General features: G+C 53.8%; 2 protein-coding genes across 12 annotated transcripts in view; one reads left to right on the top strand and one right to left on the bottom strand.

Moving 5' to 3' along the window:
* The window catches only part of NSUN2 (NOP2/Sun RNA methyltransferase 2), a 66,944-nt gene extending 65,453 nt beyond the window's left edge, over positions 1 to 1,491 (bottom strand). For 7 of the 8 annotated variants that reach the window (XM_013982784.3, XM_085001696.1, XM_085001692.1 and 4 more), the window contains exons 1-2: positions 1,320 to 1,491; positions 1,047 to 1,204 (exon numbers count right to left, since the gene is read on the bottom strand). In XM_013982784.3, coding sequence (XP_013838238.3) covers positions 1,047 to 1,204; positions 1,320 to 1,427 — 266 coding nt within the window. In that variant the 5' untranslated portion in view covers positions 1,428 to 1,491. Of the gene's footprint in view, positions 1 to 1,046; positions 1,205 to 1,319 lie in introns of those variants that run through there. The other variant, XM_085001693.1, reaches the window with a different exon arrangement.
* Positions 1,492 to 1,826: 335 nt separating this feature from the next.
* SRD5A1 (steroid 5 alpha-reductase 1) overlaps positions 1,827 to 16,127 on the top strand; it is a 29,668-nt gene continuing 15,367 nt past the window's right edge. For 3 of the 4 annotated variants that reach the window (XR_014830772.1, XR_014830771.1, XM_003134156.7), the window contains exons 1-2: positions 1,827 to 2,318; positions 14,847 to 15,013. Coding sequence is in view for 1 of the 4 variants with exons in the window: in XM_003134156.7 (XP_003134204.6) it covers positions 2,038 to 2,318; positions 14,847 to 15,013 (448 nt within the window). In the remaining 3 variants the exon portion in view is untranslated. Of the gene's footprint in view, positions 2,319 to 14,846; positions 15,846 to 16,127 lie in introns of all 4 variants that reach the window. The other variant, XR_014830773.1, reaches the window with a different exon arrangement.

The raw sequence follows: 16,127 nt of genomic DNA, 5'->3' as shown, positions 1-16,127 counted from the left end.
TCAAGTCTGTGTCTCAGAGACCGTGGGCCACCAGACTGTTCCTCTGTGGGCTCAACCCTGACCTGGGGGGACGGGGGGGAGGCGGATACCAACCTCTCCAACAATCCGGATTGAATACTGGAGAATGTATACAGCTTAGGGCCTAACAGTTTCCTTCCTCAAGCCCTTGCAAGGTCTAAACACCTCGTCCACGGGAAGCAACTAGAGCTTTCATCACCCAGATCCCTAGAGATTAAAGAGGGACCAACACACAGCAAGGACTAAAACCAGACCCTGTAACTTACAAACTCAAGTCTCATTAAGAAGAAACAAAGTGACTTAATAAAACCTCCAAGCCCCCTCTGCAGAAGACCAAGGAAGCCTCAAATATGGAAACAAATTGTTCACACACAGCCCCCTTGAATGAACACAGAACAAGTGGACACTTGACCCAGGGAGTGGCCTGAAGGAGAGTCCCCAGCACAGAGAACTCTTGAAACTTACTTTTATTTTCTCCTGGTTACTTCTGGGCTCCTCTCCCCTTACTCCTGACTTCCATGATAAACTGCCACTCAAAAGCAGACCAGGAGACAGATCTGGGCATTGCCTCCTGTCTCCTTGCTTGACTGCCCCGCAAGGAGCAAAAGTCTTTTTCTGCAAAACACCGTTGCCTTGGTATCTGTTGTCTTCGCTGTGCAGTGGGCAACGAGCTCACCCCCTCAGTTACCTGACTACAAGAATTTCTTCAAGGAGAGAACGCCGAAATTCTTACTTAGTGGTAGTGGCACAAACTCTCATGTGTTTGTTCCCAACGGTGGGCATCCTCAACGCACAAGCTCCCAGGAGCCAACCCGTTCTCAGACCGCATTTTCATGCCTGGTTCTAGCCTCCCAACTTGCAACACCCCCTTGCCCTATTCCGTTGAACACGTGCTCCCTCCCCTCAGTGCTTCCAAACTCTAGAATCCACACCGCTCGCAGGCACTTTTCGGGACAGACACCCTCGTTTTTAATTTTGGGCATCTTTACACCAGTTTTACACGAAATACAAGAGGCACGACCCCCTACCTTTTATAGCCAGTAATTCTTAACGTGGCCGGGAGGGGCTCCCTGAGCGCTTCCATGAACTGCTCCCACTCTCCTTCGGGCACGATCTTGAGCTCCTGATAGTAGTGCTCGAACAGCTTGTTCTCCTTGACGATCTCGGGGTACCCGCCTTCCCAGCCCTGAGGAAGGAAAAAGACGTCCACCCAGGGCCGGGGAGCCGCCCCTCAACCCCCGCAGGCCTCAGGGCCAGGGAGGCCCACCCGGGGCCCTCGCCGCCCTCACCCCAGCTCCTACCGTCTCATTGCGCTTGCCGCCGCCCTCGGCGCCGTCCTCCGCGCTCCCGGGCCGCTGCTGCTGCTGCTGCTGCTGCGGGAGCCGCCGGCCCCGCGACCGCCGCCCCATGGCCCACGCGGCCGCGCACGCCGCCCTCACACACCGACCCGCCAGGACCGGCCGCGAGCACTTCCGGGCTGCAGCTCGAGGACCCCGCGGGTCTGCGCCTGCGCCTCTCTGGGACGTGCAGGGGCCTTCGAGAAACGAGCCAAAGTGTCGCGATCGGTGCTCCCAGAAAACAGCGGGCGAGAGGAAACGCCGACGGCCCCCAGGAGAAAAGTGGGGAAAGCGGCTCCGGAGAGGAGGCCGAAAGGCGCCTGCGCGCCGAGCGCCCTGGCTTCCCGCGCGGGCTCAGGCAGCGCTGCGGACAGCCCGAGGGCGCGCGTGCGCCTCGCGGCGATGGAGGAGGGGCAGGGCCGGAGTGGGCGGGGCCAGGGCTGCAGGCCCGCCTCCCGCCCCGCCCGCGGCACGTGCCCGGGACCCGTCTGCTCCGCTGAATCCGCGCACGTACCGCTTCGAGGCTGCCCGCGCGGGGCGGATCCCAGCCGGTGGTTTCGGCCGCGGGCGCCAACCTCGGGTAACCGCGCCTCCCGACGCCCCCTCCCCCCGCCCCCGACGCCGCGCTATATGTGGCGGGTCGCGGCCGGCGGGCCATGGAGCACGCCTGCCGTTCCCCACAATGGAACCGGCCGAGCGGTTCTTGCTGGACGCGCTCGCCTACCTGGAGGGCGCTCTGGGCTTCCTGTGCTACGTGATACTGAAGCTGGTGGGCTCGCCCTACGGGCGCTACGCATCGCCGCGCTCCGCCTTTCGGCTGCCCGCGCGGGCGGCCTGGGCAGTGCAGGAGCTACCCTCGTTGGCCCTGCCGATCCTCGCGTGCGCCGGCGCGCCGGCCGAGCGCCTCAGCCGCTGGCCCAACTGCATCCTCCTGGCCATGTTCCTCATCCACTACGCGCAAAGGTAAGGGCGGGCTGCCCCGCGCCCCTCCCTGCCACCCTCGGTGCGCCGCCCGGTCCCTACCACCCCCGGGGTGCCCCCACCCTGCCACCCCCAGTGCGCTGCCCCCTCCCAGCCATCCCCGAGGTGCTGCCCCTACCCTGAGACTCCCCGGTGCGCTGCCCCATCCCTGGCACCCCCTGGCCCTGCCCTCTCCCTGCCACCCCACGCGGGTTCCTTCTGCCTGTGCCCCAGGGCCTGGTTCCCTCTCCCAGTGTGCTCATTTCTACTGTTCCACTTTGGTCCTTTTGCGCGGGTAGAGCTTTCACCAGCCAAATAAATGGTCACCCGCAACTTGAAAGCCCGGTTTCCTAAAACGCTCCCCATCTCCCCTTCCGCTGAACAGACTGCACTGGCTCGAAGGGATGCGCTTGGGACGCTCGCCTCCACCTTCCGTAGGGGCCCTCGGGGTTCTGGGAGGGAATTTCCAAGAAATAACCTTAAGCACAAAGTGACTTTCCTCTGCCTGGTTTTGCGAAGACTGTTCAGTGGCTGTGTCTAACTCTTCAGGACCTCTGATAAGTTGGGTGTCTCTCTGGCTCTTAGGCTTGGGTGTTTGCACAGCTGAACCAAATGGTTAACCAGTTTAAAATTAAAAATGTTTATTCACATTTCAGAAGGCTGCCCAGTTTTCAAAAAGGTGTTCTCTGCACGAGAGGGGGCTGGGCTCACTTACTCTGTGAACTTGGGCTGGGTTCACTTACTTGACCTCTGTCATTGTGGGGCTCCACCTTACTAGAGCAGGATCTGGAAAGGGCGGGTGTCGCTGAGCCTCTCTTGGGTCCCTGCTGCAGCTGGGGCCCCATCTGCCGTTCTGCGGGCTCTGGAAGCGGGCAGAGTCTGGGTCCCACAAAGGCTTTGCGTTCCATGTCCCTGCACTCCTAGAGCACCCCGTAAGCAAAGTTGGCGGCAGCCAGCAGGGTGTTTTGTAATGTGACTGGCATTACTGCGGTTCGAGTGTCAGTGGAAGTCTGCTGTCTCTATGCACTTCTTCACAAACACGCCAGAACCTGGTCTGTCTGTCTGCTTCTGTAATGGTTAAACCAAGCTCTGGAGTCAGACTGCCAGGTGTTAGCCCAGAGCCATCGCTGGTCACCCAGCGTAGGTTACAGAGCTGCTCTGCAGTCGGTTTTCCCATCAGTGAAACAGGCATGGTGATAGTACCAGCCAGCCAGCGGTGTCATCGGTATGTGATTTAAGTAAAGCCAATCCCATCCAATGCTAGCAGATCTGAATGGTCAAGGACGACAAGGAGCACCACTTTGTGTCGCTGTGCAGGTGGGCGTATTGGCTCCTTTCGCTGCATGTCATTCCTACACCCTGCTCCAGCTTCAAGTGCCAATAGTATAACCTAGGAAGACGAGGCGTTGGAAAGGTGGAAAGGGAGCCCTTAACAGAGCTTCATCCGCAAGCCTGGAGTTGAAGCTTTGACATAAGATGTTTGTGGGAAACCGGAGGCAGCTTCCCAAAGGGCCCACATTGCTTCTAGAACTAGACCACGAATGGAGATCATTTTGTGGAGACGAGGCCACTGAGCCACAGAATTCAGGTGTTTTACCCGCTTAGACAAGAAACTGCTGGGACTAAACCCCACCCCCACCCTGGTCTCTCAACCAGTGGCTTTAAAATCTCTGCTCCTAAGGATTTGCTGGGCCAGATGTAGTTGTTTGTTTTGTTTTTTTTTTTTAACTGCAGAGCTGTTTTTTGTTTGTTTGGTCGGTTTGTTTGTTTTTTCCTCAAGTCGTAACAGTCATACACACAGCTCGTGTGGTTTGGGGACATTTAAGTTTTCCCAATAGAAAAGATAAGCATCTTCCATTCAACCCAAGCAACTAATTTATTAAACGGCCATTTGACCTAAGCCGTTGAGCTCTTGGACGAGAATAGAAGTACCAACCGCATCCAGCATTTGTTCGAACATGCAGCCCGTCCAAGAAACATTTACACAGCTCCCTCGTCTGCCAGGGCTCTGTGGATGAGAGGAGACAAGTAAGAAACGAGACTGCACGAGTCCAAGCCTGAGTTGGGCTGGTGGCAGGAGAAACATGCAGCGGGACATGCCTGGGAGACCCTGCAAGGCTGAATGGGCGGGACTTAGGGGACTTGGCAGATGGCTGCAGAAGGCCTGCACCAAGCTGTGGGATGGCAGGAGGGAGGCAGGGCCCTGCCCAAGGGGGGTTTGGCCTCTGAGGACCCCAGCCAGGCAGAGGGGCTTCCCGTGGTCTGTGGGAGGGGCTGTGTGTTTTTCTGTGTTCCCTTGGCCCATGTTGGCTGAGGGTTGATCTACGTGCCTGGCACTCTGTTTATTATCAGGCAGAGAGAGAGAAACAGATACTCCCTGAAGGGGTCCTGGAGAGCGAGGCAGACTCCGGAGAACTGACGGCATCTTCTGGGCAGAAGAGCCAGGGGCGGGAGGGAAGGGCTGCCTAGGAGGGGAAGAGGGGACGGCTGTGGGGCAGAACATGGGCCCCAACCAGTCCCCCAAGGATGGCGAAGGACCTTTGGAGGCACGTTTTCTAATCCATGGCCAACATCAGGGCTGCCCCACCGGCGGCCCTGGGTGGTTTCAGTGCCTCCTGCCTCCTGTCGTCACAGGGGTCCCCTCCTGTGCAGTGCAGGCTTCTGCATTCCTGGGGGCACCAGCCCCATCTTCTGATACCGCCCTTGGTGGCCGAGACTATGGGTGCATAGAGCGTGTCTGTCCTCGTACCCACTTACCTGAGCCAGGTGTGGGGATCAGATCAGCCCAGAGCTGCTCTGCATTCATCAGTGGCCCCTAGACGTGGCTCCCTCCAGCCCCAGCGCACCTCTGTCCTGCTGCTTTCTGTCCAGCCAGGCAGGCTTTTCCATGCTACCTAAGCCCTTGTCACCCATGTCACGGCTTTCCCCTTCCCACTCAGCCGTGACACGTGAGTCACTGGCTTATTTTGGCTTCAGCTCTGGTTAGCAATAGGTACAAACCCAAGTCCCACTTGAGCACACAATCACTGCCTTCACCCTGAGGCCGCCCAGGAAGAGTGCCACACGCACCCCACCTCCTAGAGTGCAGACTTTCCAACACCCACCTCAGAGTCTGTGCTCAGCCAAGTCTGTGACCTTGATTCTGTCGCTACCCCTGACTGCAATGCCTCAAAGCACCTTGTCTGCTTGGATCCATCTCTCTTCCTGCTGGGGTCTCTAAGGCAGGGGCGAGCCTGGCCACTGTAAAGGTGTCATGTGGCAGGTATCACCTTCAAACACAGCAGAGAGCTGGAGAGGGTGACAGGCCTGCCCAGTCCTTCCCCCCTTACCTCGAGGATTCAGGCAATTGGAGGAGAGGGAAAGTTTTATGCTAAGAGCTGAAACGCTCACGTCGATAACCTTGCCTTGAAAGGGCAAAGTGCTTCAGTACCTGGCTTGATTGCAGTTTAATCATTTCCGCAGGCGTCTTTGGCAGAAGGAAAGACACACAGAAGGAACCGAGCCACATTGTAGGCAGCGCCGTTGCCCTCCACAATGTCAAATTGTTGAGAGGAAAGTAACACAGTCAGTTATTAAAATTGGCAACCCCTGCCAGTGTTACGTACTTCAGAAATGTTCCAATCTATTACCTAAATTACTGCCCAAACCCTCGGCTGAGTTCTTTGGTCTTTTCCTCAATTTGGGAGGTAGAACACAGCAGGCCGTCCTGCGAGGTGCTGTCCCACTGCTTATCTTTCGAGAGTCCGATCATTTGCCGAATGACTCATTGGGTATCGCAAGAAACCTGGCCTGTTAGTATTCCAGTTCCGTGGAAAAACATTTTAAGAGTGCATTCTTACAGTTTACCGTGTGAATGAAACAGTCACGGTGCTTGTGTCTGGGGTTCCAAAAATCGAACTCTCACTTTCAATGATTAAAGAATCGTCGTCTCACGTGGCTCCCCGCATGTGGCCTTTGAAAGGGATGCTTTCCGTCTCTGAACAGATGGCCATCCAGCAAATGGGCAGGGTGGTTATTTGCCAATGACTTGGGTCTTGTGTAGGCGTTCGCCTCGAGTGGCCCAGAGAACCACGGAGAACTGCTTGGGAGGTAGAGAAGCTTGGGGCTCTGGAGGCTGCTTGATGCTCCGGACACTTTGTTCTCAGGAAGTCCATTTTCTTTCATGGGGGCTTATAGGACAGCTTTGTTTCTTAAAATTCAGAAACTGCCCCACAGGTCCTCCGTGGTCTTCTCCCTCATTAGCTTTGCCTGACTCCCTCTGAGCGTCTTCCAATAAGCAGTTGCAAGTCTTCAGCCCAAGAAATCTGATTGCTCGCTCTCACTCATCAGGTCTGTTCTGAGTGTATTAGGCACCAGGCCTTAACATACACGTCTGCACCTTGCATGCAAAAGACCCGAGAGCTGGGGAGTTCCCGTCGTGGCGCAGTGGTTAACGAATCCGACTAGGAACCACGAGGTTGCAGGTTCGATCCCTGGCCTTACTTCGTGGGTTAAGGATCCGGCGTTGCTGTGGCTGTGGTGTAGGCCAGTGGCTACAGCTCCGATTAGACCCCTAGCCTGGGAACCTCTGAGTACAGCCCTAAAAAAAGGGCAAAAAGACCAAAAAAAAAAAAAAAAAAAAGAACTGAGAGCTGAGGGGCGTGCTTCTTGTAGAAAACGGAAAACGCAGAGGAATTCCAGAAAGAGAAGAAAAACCTCCTCTCATCCCGTCACTCGGCCATAACCCTGGAGGATATGTTGGCCCGTTCCCCTCTCTTCTGTGGTTTCTTATAAGGTTTTGATCATTTTGTTCTAAAGGGTAAAAATAATGCAGAGACGAACACAAAATCCTCTATCCCGTTTTTTGTCACTTATCATCACAACGTAAGCATGGTCCTGGCTTAGGCGAAGAAACACTTGATAGCACTGACTTGCAAGGACCATGCTGTGGGGTGACCGGGGCGGCCGGCCAGCCCGGTCTGCTTCTGCCCCCTCCTGTGATGTGCTGGATGGAACACATGTCCCCACCTCCCAGGGTCCCTCGCCAGCACCCAGGTCACCGTATTCCTCTGGGCCTCTGGGTCTCAATCCGTTAAACGGGGTGATAGTCACAGTTTTGAGTGTAAAAAAGGCATGTTGTGTCGGGTTAGGAGGTACTGGGAATATTTTTATCAGGAACTACGGGAGAAGCCCTTTCACGCTGTCTAAGCCTGTGAACTCGTCCAAAAAGGAGAAGGGTGGCGGGCTGCCCCGGGCATGGACGTGCCGCGGATGCTCAGCTTCTCCGGGTTCTTGGTTCAAAACCCCTCGTGGAACTTGCCACACCTTCCTGATTTTGCCTTATAGACACAAACACTCGCCCGTTTCCGGTGGCTAACAAAAACAACTCCACAGAAAGTACATATTATTTCTTTACATGGAACAGAAGGAAAATAAAATGAGGAAATCATAACACAATGAAGAACAAAGTGTCACACACTCAATCCCGCACCCCCTCCGATGACGCAGGGGTGGAATTCCAGGCTCCCTGGGACCTGGCTATTGTGTGTGTGTGCAGCACAGGAAATGGCTTTAGAACCCAGCACCTAAAGAAAAGACTTTTAAGTCCAAGCACGTCATTGGTTCTCAAAAAATGCTGTCTGGATTAAGGAATTTCCAACCTCTGACTTAAAGCCGGTTTTCAAAGACAGGGTGGTATTCGCTTCCCGCAGGTGATTGTGAGGCTGAGACAATGCGTGAGTGCCTGTCGTAACCGACGTGGCTTGGGTCCCAGGCCCTGGGTGGTGACAGGCGCTGTGACCCCCCAGCAGGTGTGCCCACCTCCCTCGGTGTCTGAGCCTGGATCCTTCACCCGGTAAACGGCCGGGGCCCCCCACCATCCTTGTGCCACTCTGCCCCTCCAGAGTCTAGGTGAAGAGCCAGGTCAAAGCCCACCCAGAGGCCTCCCTGCCCCCATCCTGGTTCCCACTTGGCCCAGGTCAAAGGAGAGCACTTCATACGACAGCTGCCTGGGTTTCCAAGGAAAGGAGCTGAAGATGACGCGAGATCCCAAGAAGGGGCAGAGCACTCACCACTGGGAGGCGTGTGGCATCTGGACGCCTGGCTGCCGAAGACCCGGCCGACGTGCTCTCAGAGCCAGGGTGGCCGGTCCCCACGGGCGTGCTCAGGGGAGGGCCGTCTTAGCTACTTCTTGGAGTCTGCAGGCACAGGTGGCATCGCTCCCGACAGCTTGTTCGGACCTCAGTTGGTTCTATGGCCAGGCCCGTGGTCAGTGGGGTCACTGGTGTCCCCTCCAAGGCCCGAGATCAGAGAGCTACAGAAGAGGCCTGTGTCAGCCTTCTAAGGCCCCGTGTCCACTCCTCGCCCCTTTCCTGACACTCTCGTGAGACAAGGAGCAATCTTCTGCTGGGTTCTTCACGACCATCTTCCCCGGGGGCGGGGGGGGGGGCTGCAGCAGGAGGCAGCACAACCCTCCTGCCACGCGGGGAGCAGGACACAGCCGTGCAGTCCCCCAGGCCCCCGGCTGCCCGCAAGGCGAGGGCCAGGGCCGCCGGCAAGAGCGTTTCCAGACTGGAACTCCTGTTTTAATCTAGACCAAGGGCTGCAAACGTTTTTGGAAAGGGCCAGGGAGTGCCTGTGCTAAGTTCTCTGGGCCAAAGGACCAAATAAGGTGTGTAGTATAGAATGTATAACCAAAGAGGAAACACACTTTCACAAAAACTCTAGTGACAAAATGCAAAATATAATACCTCAGTGCAGGCGTAATGAGAAGAATGGAATTCTTTTTTTGTCAGGCGTCACACTGAAGTGAATCTGGGATCTGTTAGGGCATCTTCTTTTTTTTTTTTTTTTTTTTTTGGTCATTTTAGAGCCACACCCTCGGCTTTCAGAGTTCCCAGGACAGGGGTCGAATCGGAGCTGTAGCCACCGGCCTATGTCAGAGCCACAGCAACACGGGGCCCGAGCCACGTCTGTGACTTACACCACAGGTCACAGCAACGAGGATCCTTTACCCACTGAGCGGGGCCAGGGGTCAAACCCATGTCCTCATGGATGCTAGAATGGTTCATTACAGCTGAGCCACAGTGGGAACTCCAGGGCACCTTCTTATCAAAATCTGTTGTAAGATCTGTTGTATCTGCTTCTTAGTTGCTTATCTGCAGTAAATTTGCATCCTTTCACGCTCACTCGTAAGTACTAGCCAATATTCATATCAGTCCACAAATTTTTGATTTTAACTGAATATAATCCTGGCTTGAAAGTCTTTTATGGGATTGCAGTCCCTTGTTCGCTTGATATTTTAGTGTTTCATGACATCGTAGGTTAATTCCTTTTGATTAAAGATCAGGTGACAAGTCCTTGATGACGCAGTTAATCATGGATTTTAAAATACGGAAATCAAGCTGGAAGAAACTGGTGGAACTGTAGTCTGGGCTTAGAAATTGTGTCCACTGCCCACTGATGTGAGCACGTAGGTCTTGCTGCTGCTTTTAATGTTCACAGCGTGGGCAGTGGGTCAGGCAGTTTGACATGACTTTGATTCAGTGTCAGCTGTCATTGAAATGACTGATGCAGTGTCAGTTTTGCACAAAAGTGATTTTTGCCTGACAATGCCAGGTGGATTCACTAAGGCGACGTTAGCGAGCAAAAGCGAATTTTCAAAGCCCTTTAAAACTCCGTAGTAGTGGCTGAGGGCAGTTTTTCTCAATAAGAAAATCTGTCCTGAGCTCAAAATACTGATCAGGTTCACAGAGGGGGTGTCACATTCACTGTTGACACGTACTGGTTCCGTTATACACAATAGAATTTTTTGGGGGGGATCTGAGTTTCTAGAGCAAGGATTGAACCCCGTGCTACAGCGGTGAAAGTGTCAAATCCTAACCCCTAGACCACCAGGGAACTCCCAGATTTTTTTTTTTTTTTTTTGTAAAGCTGATATAGGAAATAGCTTTAAACACCTTACATTTTCCCAAGCTTTCCAAATGTGTGATTTGTGTACCTGTTCCGTACATTTTTACCACCGCGAATTACAGGTGGTAATTAGCAGCTTCCACTTTAGGTTGTGATGAATTATTGTTTTTCCACAGCGTCTTTGGAAATAACCTCACCTTGAGCTGTCCCTCGCAGGCTGTTTGGGGAGCCTTATCTCTTAGTCACTCAGCCTCAGCTTTGATCCCCAGAACAAACAGCTGAGCGGCAGCAACAGCACCCCTGGACCCGCCAGGGGCCAAGCCAAGGATGGGGGCGCGCTCCGTCTCCCGCCTCACCTTTTAACTGACGGTGTCCCTGTGTCCTGGCTCCTCAAGCAACTATCTCCCCAAACGGCTAAGCAGGTTAAACAAGTTTCTGTTGCCTGGACCTGGTTCTTTGGCGGCTGCAGTTAACTAACTCATCATTGCTCCATGGCTTTCCTCACTTGGCTGACAGAATGAACTGCGTGGTCGCTTCCCGGGGTTGTAGCCTCATTGTCATGTCTTTGGTGAAGAAATTCTGTGTCCACGTCTCCAGTTCTCCTGCCTGTTGCTTTCACGTGCATCAGGGGTATGGCCACGGGCCCTTGGTTGGTGGTATCAACGTCTGTGGTACCCTCCTGGCAGAGCCACCGTGGGCATTGCCTCCCAGAGAATGCTTTGCCATCTGATGCAGCAACAAAAGAGCTCACGTTCCACTGGACCTTCAAGGGATGCAGGGTCCGCTTGTCTTGTTCCGACACCACGGGGATGCACTGATGTCACAGGGCCCAGCGCCGGGCTTGGCGCTCAGGTCACCGAGTCATCGGCAGTGCACCAAGCAGCAGAGCAGAGATGAGACCGCCACGCGCAAGTGCTGTCCCACGTCCTTGTCCCTACGCAGACGTGTCAGCACAGGACCGTGGCCGGGTTCCAGTCCTGCTTTATTTATATGGGCACTGAGATTTGAATTTCATAGAATTTTCATGAGTCAGGAAAGAGTCTTTTTATCCCCCCCCCACACACACACACTATTTAAAAATGTAAAGACCATTCTCAGCTCACAGGTTGTGCAAAAACAGGTGATGGGCTGGTTTGGGCCCTGGGGTGGGATTTGCTGACCACTGCTCTAGACCCAGGTTGCTGTCACAGGCATAGGACACGAATGACAAATGGGGACCATTCGTGAGGGCCAAACCAGACCGAGGTCTGGGTTTCTTCCTTACAGCGTGCCAGCCAGTGTTTGCCAGTGTCGCATCCAGCCGAGAACTTGAAAGCAGAGTGGGCGAAATTTATCAAAAGTGTGCAGCAGGAGTTCCCGTCGTGGCGCAGTGGTTAACGAATCCGACTAGGAACCATGAGGTTGCGGGTTCGGTCCCTGCCCTTGCTCAGTGGGTTACGGATCCGGCGTTGCCGTGAGCTGTGGTGTAGGTTGCAGACGCGGCTCGGATCCCGCGTTGCTGTGTCTCTAGCGTAGGCTGGTGGCTGCAGCTCCGATTCGACCCCTAGCCTGGGAACCTCCATATGCCGCGGGAGCGGCCCAAAGAAATAGCAAAAAAGACAAAAAAAAAAAAAAAAAAAGTGTGCAGCACATAAATCATCTCCCTGGGCGCGGGGGTAGCCTGTTTCTCCGGAGTGGCTTCCTCAACACGCCGGCGTCCCTCGTTTAGAAACTGGTGACGCCTAGCCTGGCAGGTTTCCTTCACCCGTTTCAGGATCTCTTTTTCTTATTTCGAGCTGCCTGGGTTCCTGCCGCCTCTGGCCCTGCCTTCCTAGGAGCCTGTGTGGAACTCAGCAGGGGTTCTGTTCAGGTCCACAGCCCTTCAGGGTCTGAGCCCTCTCTCTGCCTTTTAACGGGTATCTTTCTAAACGAAGCCCAGCTCCTGCCCCCACCACCCCCTAAGTCTTACTTCCTGCTCTTTTTTTCTCCTGTATTTTTTTCAAACTTTCTCAGTTCTGTCCTGCAGTTTGCCTCCTGGAAAATTCCTTGAGACCATGATGGCCAGAGAAGGTTTTTCCCAACTTTCTCACCTTACTGCCCTCTAAGGTCATTGATGCCCCCGGCTTCACAAACGAGGCTCTTCACTGCTGGTGGCTCTCAAGTCCAGGCGCCCAGAGACAGGGTGAGACCCGTTTTGTCTTCTGCCATATGGACTGTTTGCTCTGGGTCTGACACCAGGCCCTCTGCCCTGGCTGAGAGACAGGGAGGGACAGAAAGGCACCGTGACAGCCGTAACGGGTCTAAATCTCTGCCTGTCTTTAAGGGAGCCTGTGCTGGTCCAAGACACACGTTGGCCCGGGTTGAGACCCAGTGCTGGTCTTGCATTGCAGGTGTTGGCAGTTAGCAGCATCGCATGGCCAGCCCACTGCCCCTGCACGCTGCCCACGGGGCCTCAGGCTGCCCTGAGGCACGGAGGGACGGCCGGGATGTTTTTTTCTTTTCGGGGTTCTTGCCACTAGGGTAGTTTCTGGGCCAGTCACTCCCTCAGCGATGACATAACAGCCCAGGGGTAGCTTAGTGTCTAACTAGTGCTATGCCTGAGACTCATGTAAGGTCTTCTTTGGGGGGGGACCTGGCCCCCACAAGAGGAGGGCCCTGAAGACTGCTTTTGATGCATTTGAATGTTCTCCCGAGATGCCGAGTGAGACTGTGGGGAGAGGATGCCTCGAGGGCACGTAGCCGGCATCAGGGCCCTATTATCGTGCTGTTAGCATCCACAGTAGGTTATGGGTTTACCCTGGAGGGACGGCCAAGATGGGGACAATACGTTTTTACGTTTTCCCCTGTTTTAAGCTATAATTTACAGAAATCGAATCCACTCATTTTAAGTCTGTAGTTTGATCGATTCCGATGACAGGATAAAGGTATACAGCCATTGCCGTGTCCGGATGTGGAACAGTAGGAGCCCCCGAAATGCCCCGGGTGCCTCTGTGCAGTTACCCCCCCCCCCAACTCTGGTCTTGCCTTTGCTAGGCTTCCCTCTGTCGAAGTTCAGTTTCTTTCATTGATAGAGGGGTTCGGGCTGTCACTTTCTCCTTGGGCCAATTTTGGTCACCTGTCTTTTAAGAATGCCGTCAAGCCTATTTGGCAGAAAGCCTTTGGACATAGTTTCTTCTCGTTCTCTTGAGGACCAGGATACGTAGGGATGCCCCCTCTTTAAATGTATGGCACATTGATTTTAAAGAGAAAATTCAAACAGAAAATTGGCATCCTTTTTTCGTCACATACTTCTCATCCCTCGTCTGTATAGCTGTGTTCTCGTGAGGTGCACCTCAACCAGTGTGGTTTAACCAAAAAACATGCTCTCCAAGGTACCCAGATTGACACTTGAACTCTGCCACTCTCCCTGTGACCCTGAGCAGATGAAGATGCTGAGTCTTTTGTCCTCGGTCACATGTGTATGACAGCGCCTCCCAGGCAGGGAGCTGGGCGGCCTTGCCGGTGATGGGTGCTCCGTGAATGGGAGCCAGTGCAGTGGTGACAGATGATGTGATGGTGGCCCCCAAATCATACTGCTCCGACGAGAACAAGCACTGGGTTTAGGATGGTGGAAATTTTGAGAAACGCGTGCAGCCTTCAGTTTTCTCTCGTCCAGTGTGTCCACCTCCCGCTCCGTGTAATTGGAATCCTGGGTTTGTGCACCACAGCGGGGACATTATTGAAATACGGTTCTTTCGTTAACTGGAAATTCTCTCTTTTTCTTTATTGGTCTCCCTGTGGCACGTGGAGTTCCTGGCCAGGGATCAGATCCAAGCCGTAGTTGTGACCTACACCACAGCTGTGGCAATGCCAGATCCTTAACCCTCAGTGCTGGGCTGCGCATCGAACCTGCATCCCAGTGCTGCAAAGACGCTGCCGATCCCGTTGTGCCATAGCGAGAACGCCTAACTGGAAATTCTGCTTCTAACTGCTATAATAAATTTTAGTATTACTAAGAATGACTTTTCTAGAGAAAGCAAGATTAAGTAAAAACCAAGGCACTTGAGGAGTTCCCCTTGTGGCTCAGTGGCTTAAAAACCTGACTAGTGGAATTCCCGTCGTGGCTCAGTGGTTAATGAACCCAGCTGGCATCCGTGAGGACACAGATTCCATCTCTGGCCTCGCTCAGTGGGTTAAGGATCCAGCATTGCTGTGAGCTGTGGCGTAGGCTGCAGATGCGGCTCGGATCTGGCATTGCTGTGGCTGTGGTGTAGGCTGGCAGCTCCAGCTCCGATTAGACCCCTAGCCTGGGAACCTCCATATACCATGGGCGCGGCCCTAAAAAGACAAAAAAAAAAAAGTGACTAGTATCCATGAGGATGTGGGTTTGATCCCCGGCCTTGCTCAGTGGGTTAAGGATCCAGCGTTGCTGCAAGCTCCGGCTTGTGTTGCAGATGTGGCTCAGATCTGGCATAGCCATGGCTGGAGCATAGGCTGCAGCTCCAGTTTGTCCCCTAACCCAGGAACGTCCATATGCCACAGGTGCAGCCCTCACCCTAAAATGAAAACAAAACAAAACCCAAGGCACTTAAAATAGAATTACAGAAATTAGATGCTTTATGCTTGTTGTATTTTTTTTAATACTTATATATACACATATATATATGTTTCTTGTTTCCTAAGGGCTTTGGTCTTCCCATTTCTGATCCGAGGAGGAAAGCCCATGCCGCTGTACCCTTTTATACTGGCCTTCCTGTTCTGCACCTACAACGGCTACTTACAGAGCAGGTACTTGAGCCAGTACGCCGTGTATGCCGACGACTGGGTCACTGACCCCCGATTTCTAGCAGGTGAGTGTCCTCAGGGAGGGACTCCATCACTCTCGCCATGACTCCCGTGTCCGAGTTCCACGTGACCAGTCAGAAAGGACACACTTCTTGGGGGAACAAGGAGTCCTCGGAGGGCCTCGACCCAGCGGGGGGCGGGGGGCTGGCTGGAGGGAGGGCTGACGTGGAGTGCACATCAGCATCCGCAGTGGGGCTGACGCAGGTGCCTGGCCCCCTCGGCCGCTCAAGCGCTGAAAGCACGCATACCTGTTCTTAAGATGAGCCCAAGAATAGCCACAAGGTCCGGCAGAGTGAGCCCTGTGGCAGATCAAGGAGGCTTGGCGCTCCCTGGCCGGGTAATCTAAGACGGTCGTTAAACCACCCCCAGTTTCTCCTGGAGGGTCAGATGCCAGCGAGGCAATTAGACTTTTGTGGTCATACGCACTGGCATAGACGTTGAGGTTGGTGACGCTTTTGAAATGTTTTCATTTGTATCAATTAGTGTTAAGAAAAGAACACATTCAGAGCTCTAATGATACCCTCACAAGCTCTGAATAAAAGTGATAAGAAAACAGCCGTCAAAGCAATATTTGCAAGGGAGTTCCCCGATGGCCAAGTGGATTAAGGATCTGCATTGTCACTGCTGTGGTGCAGGTTCAATCCTTGGCCCGGGAACTTGTGTATGCCACGGGCATAGCCAAAAATACATATATATATATATATATATATATATATATACACAAGAATGTTAAAAATAAATGATTTGGGGGCTTTTGGTTACATGGAAGTTTCTTCTAAATGTTTGCCTTTCTAGCATGTAGAATTCTAGCAAATTCAGGTATGACTTACTCCCACAGTAGCATGTTAAGAGTATGAAATTAGGAGTTCCCATCATGGCTCAGCAGTCATGACCCCAACTAGTATCCATAAGGTTGCAGGTTTGATCCCTGGCCTCGCTCAGTGGGTTAAGGATCCGGCGTTGACATGAGCTGTGGTGTAGGTCGCAGATGTGGCTCAGATCTGGCGTTGCTGTGGCTGTGGTGCAGGCCAGCAGCTGTCTCTCTGACTTGACCCCTAGCCTGGGAACCTCCATGTGGCCCTAAAAAGCTGGTGCCCAGGCCCTTAAGAGCCTCGTGAT

The sequence above is a fragment of the Sus scrofa genome, chromosome 16 (assembly GCF_054392235.1).
Source record: "Sus scrofa isolate SSC_HxYL_T2T_F1_AM1 chromosome 16, Sscrofa_HxYL_maternal_Yorkshire_Landrace_v2.0, whole genome shotgun sequence".
Lineage (NCBI taxonomy): Eukaryota > Metazoa > Chordata > Mammalia > Artiodactyla > Suidae > Sus > Sus scrofa.
The sequence above is the reverse complement of the archived record's forward strand: the minus strand, read 5'-3'. Positions and strand labels throughout refer to the sequence as shown.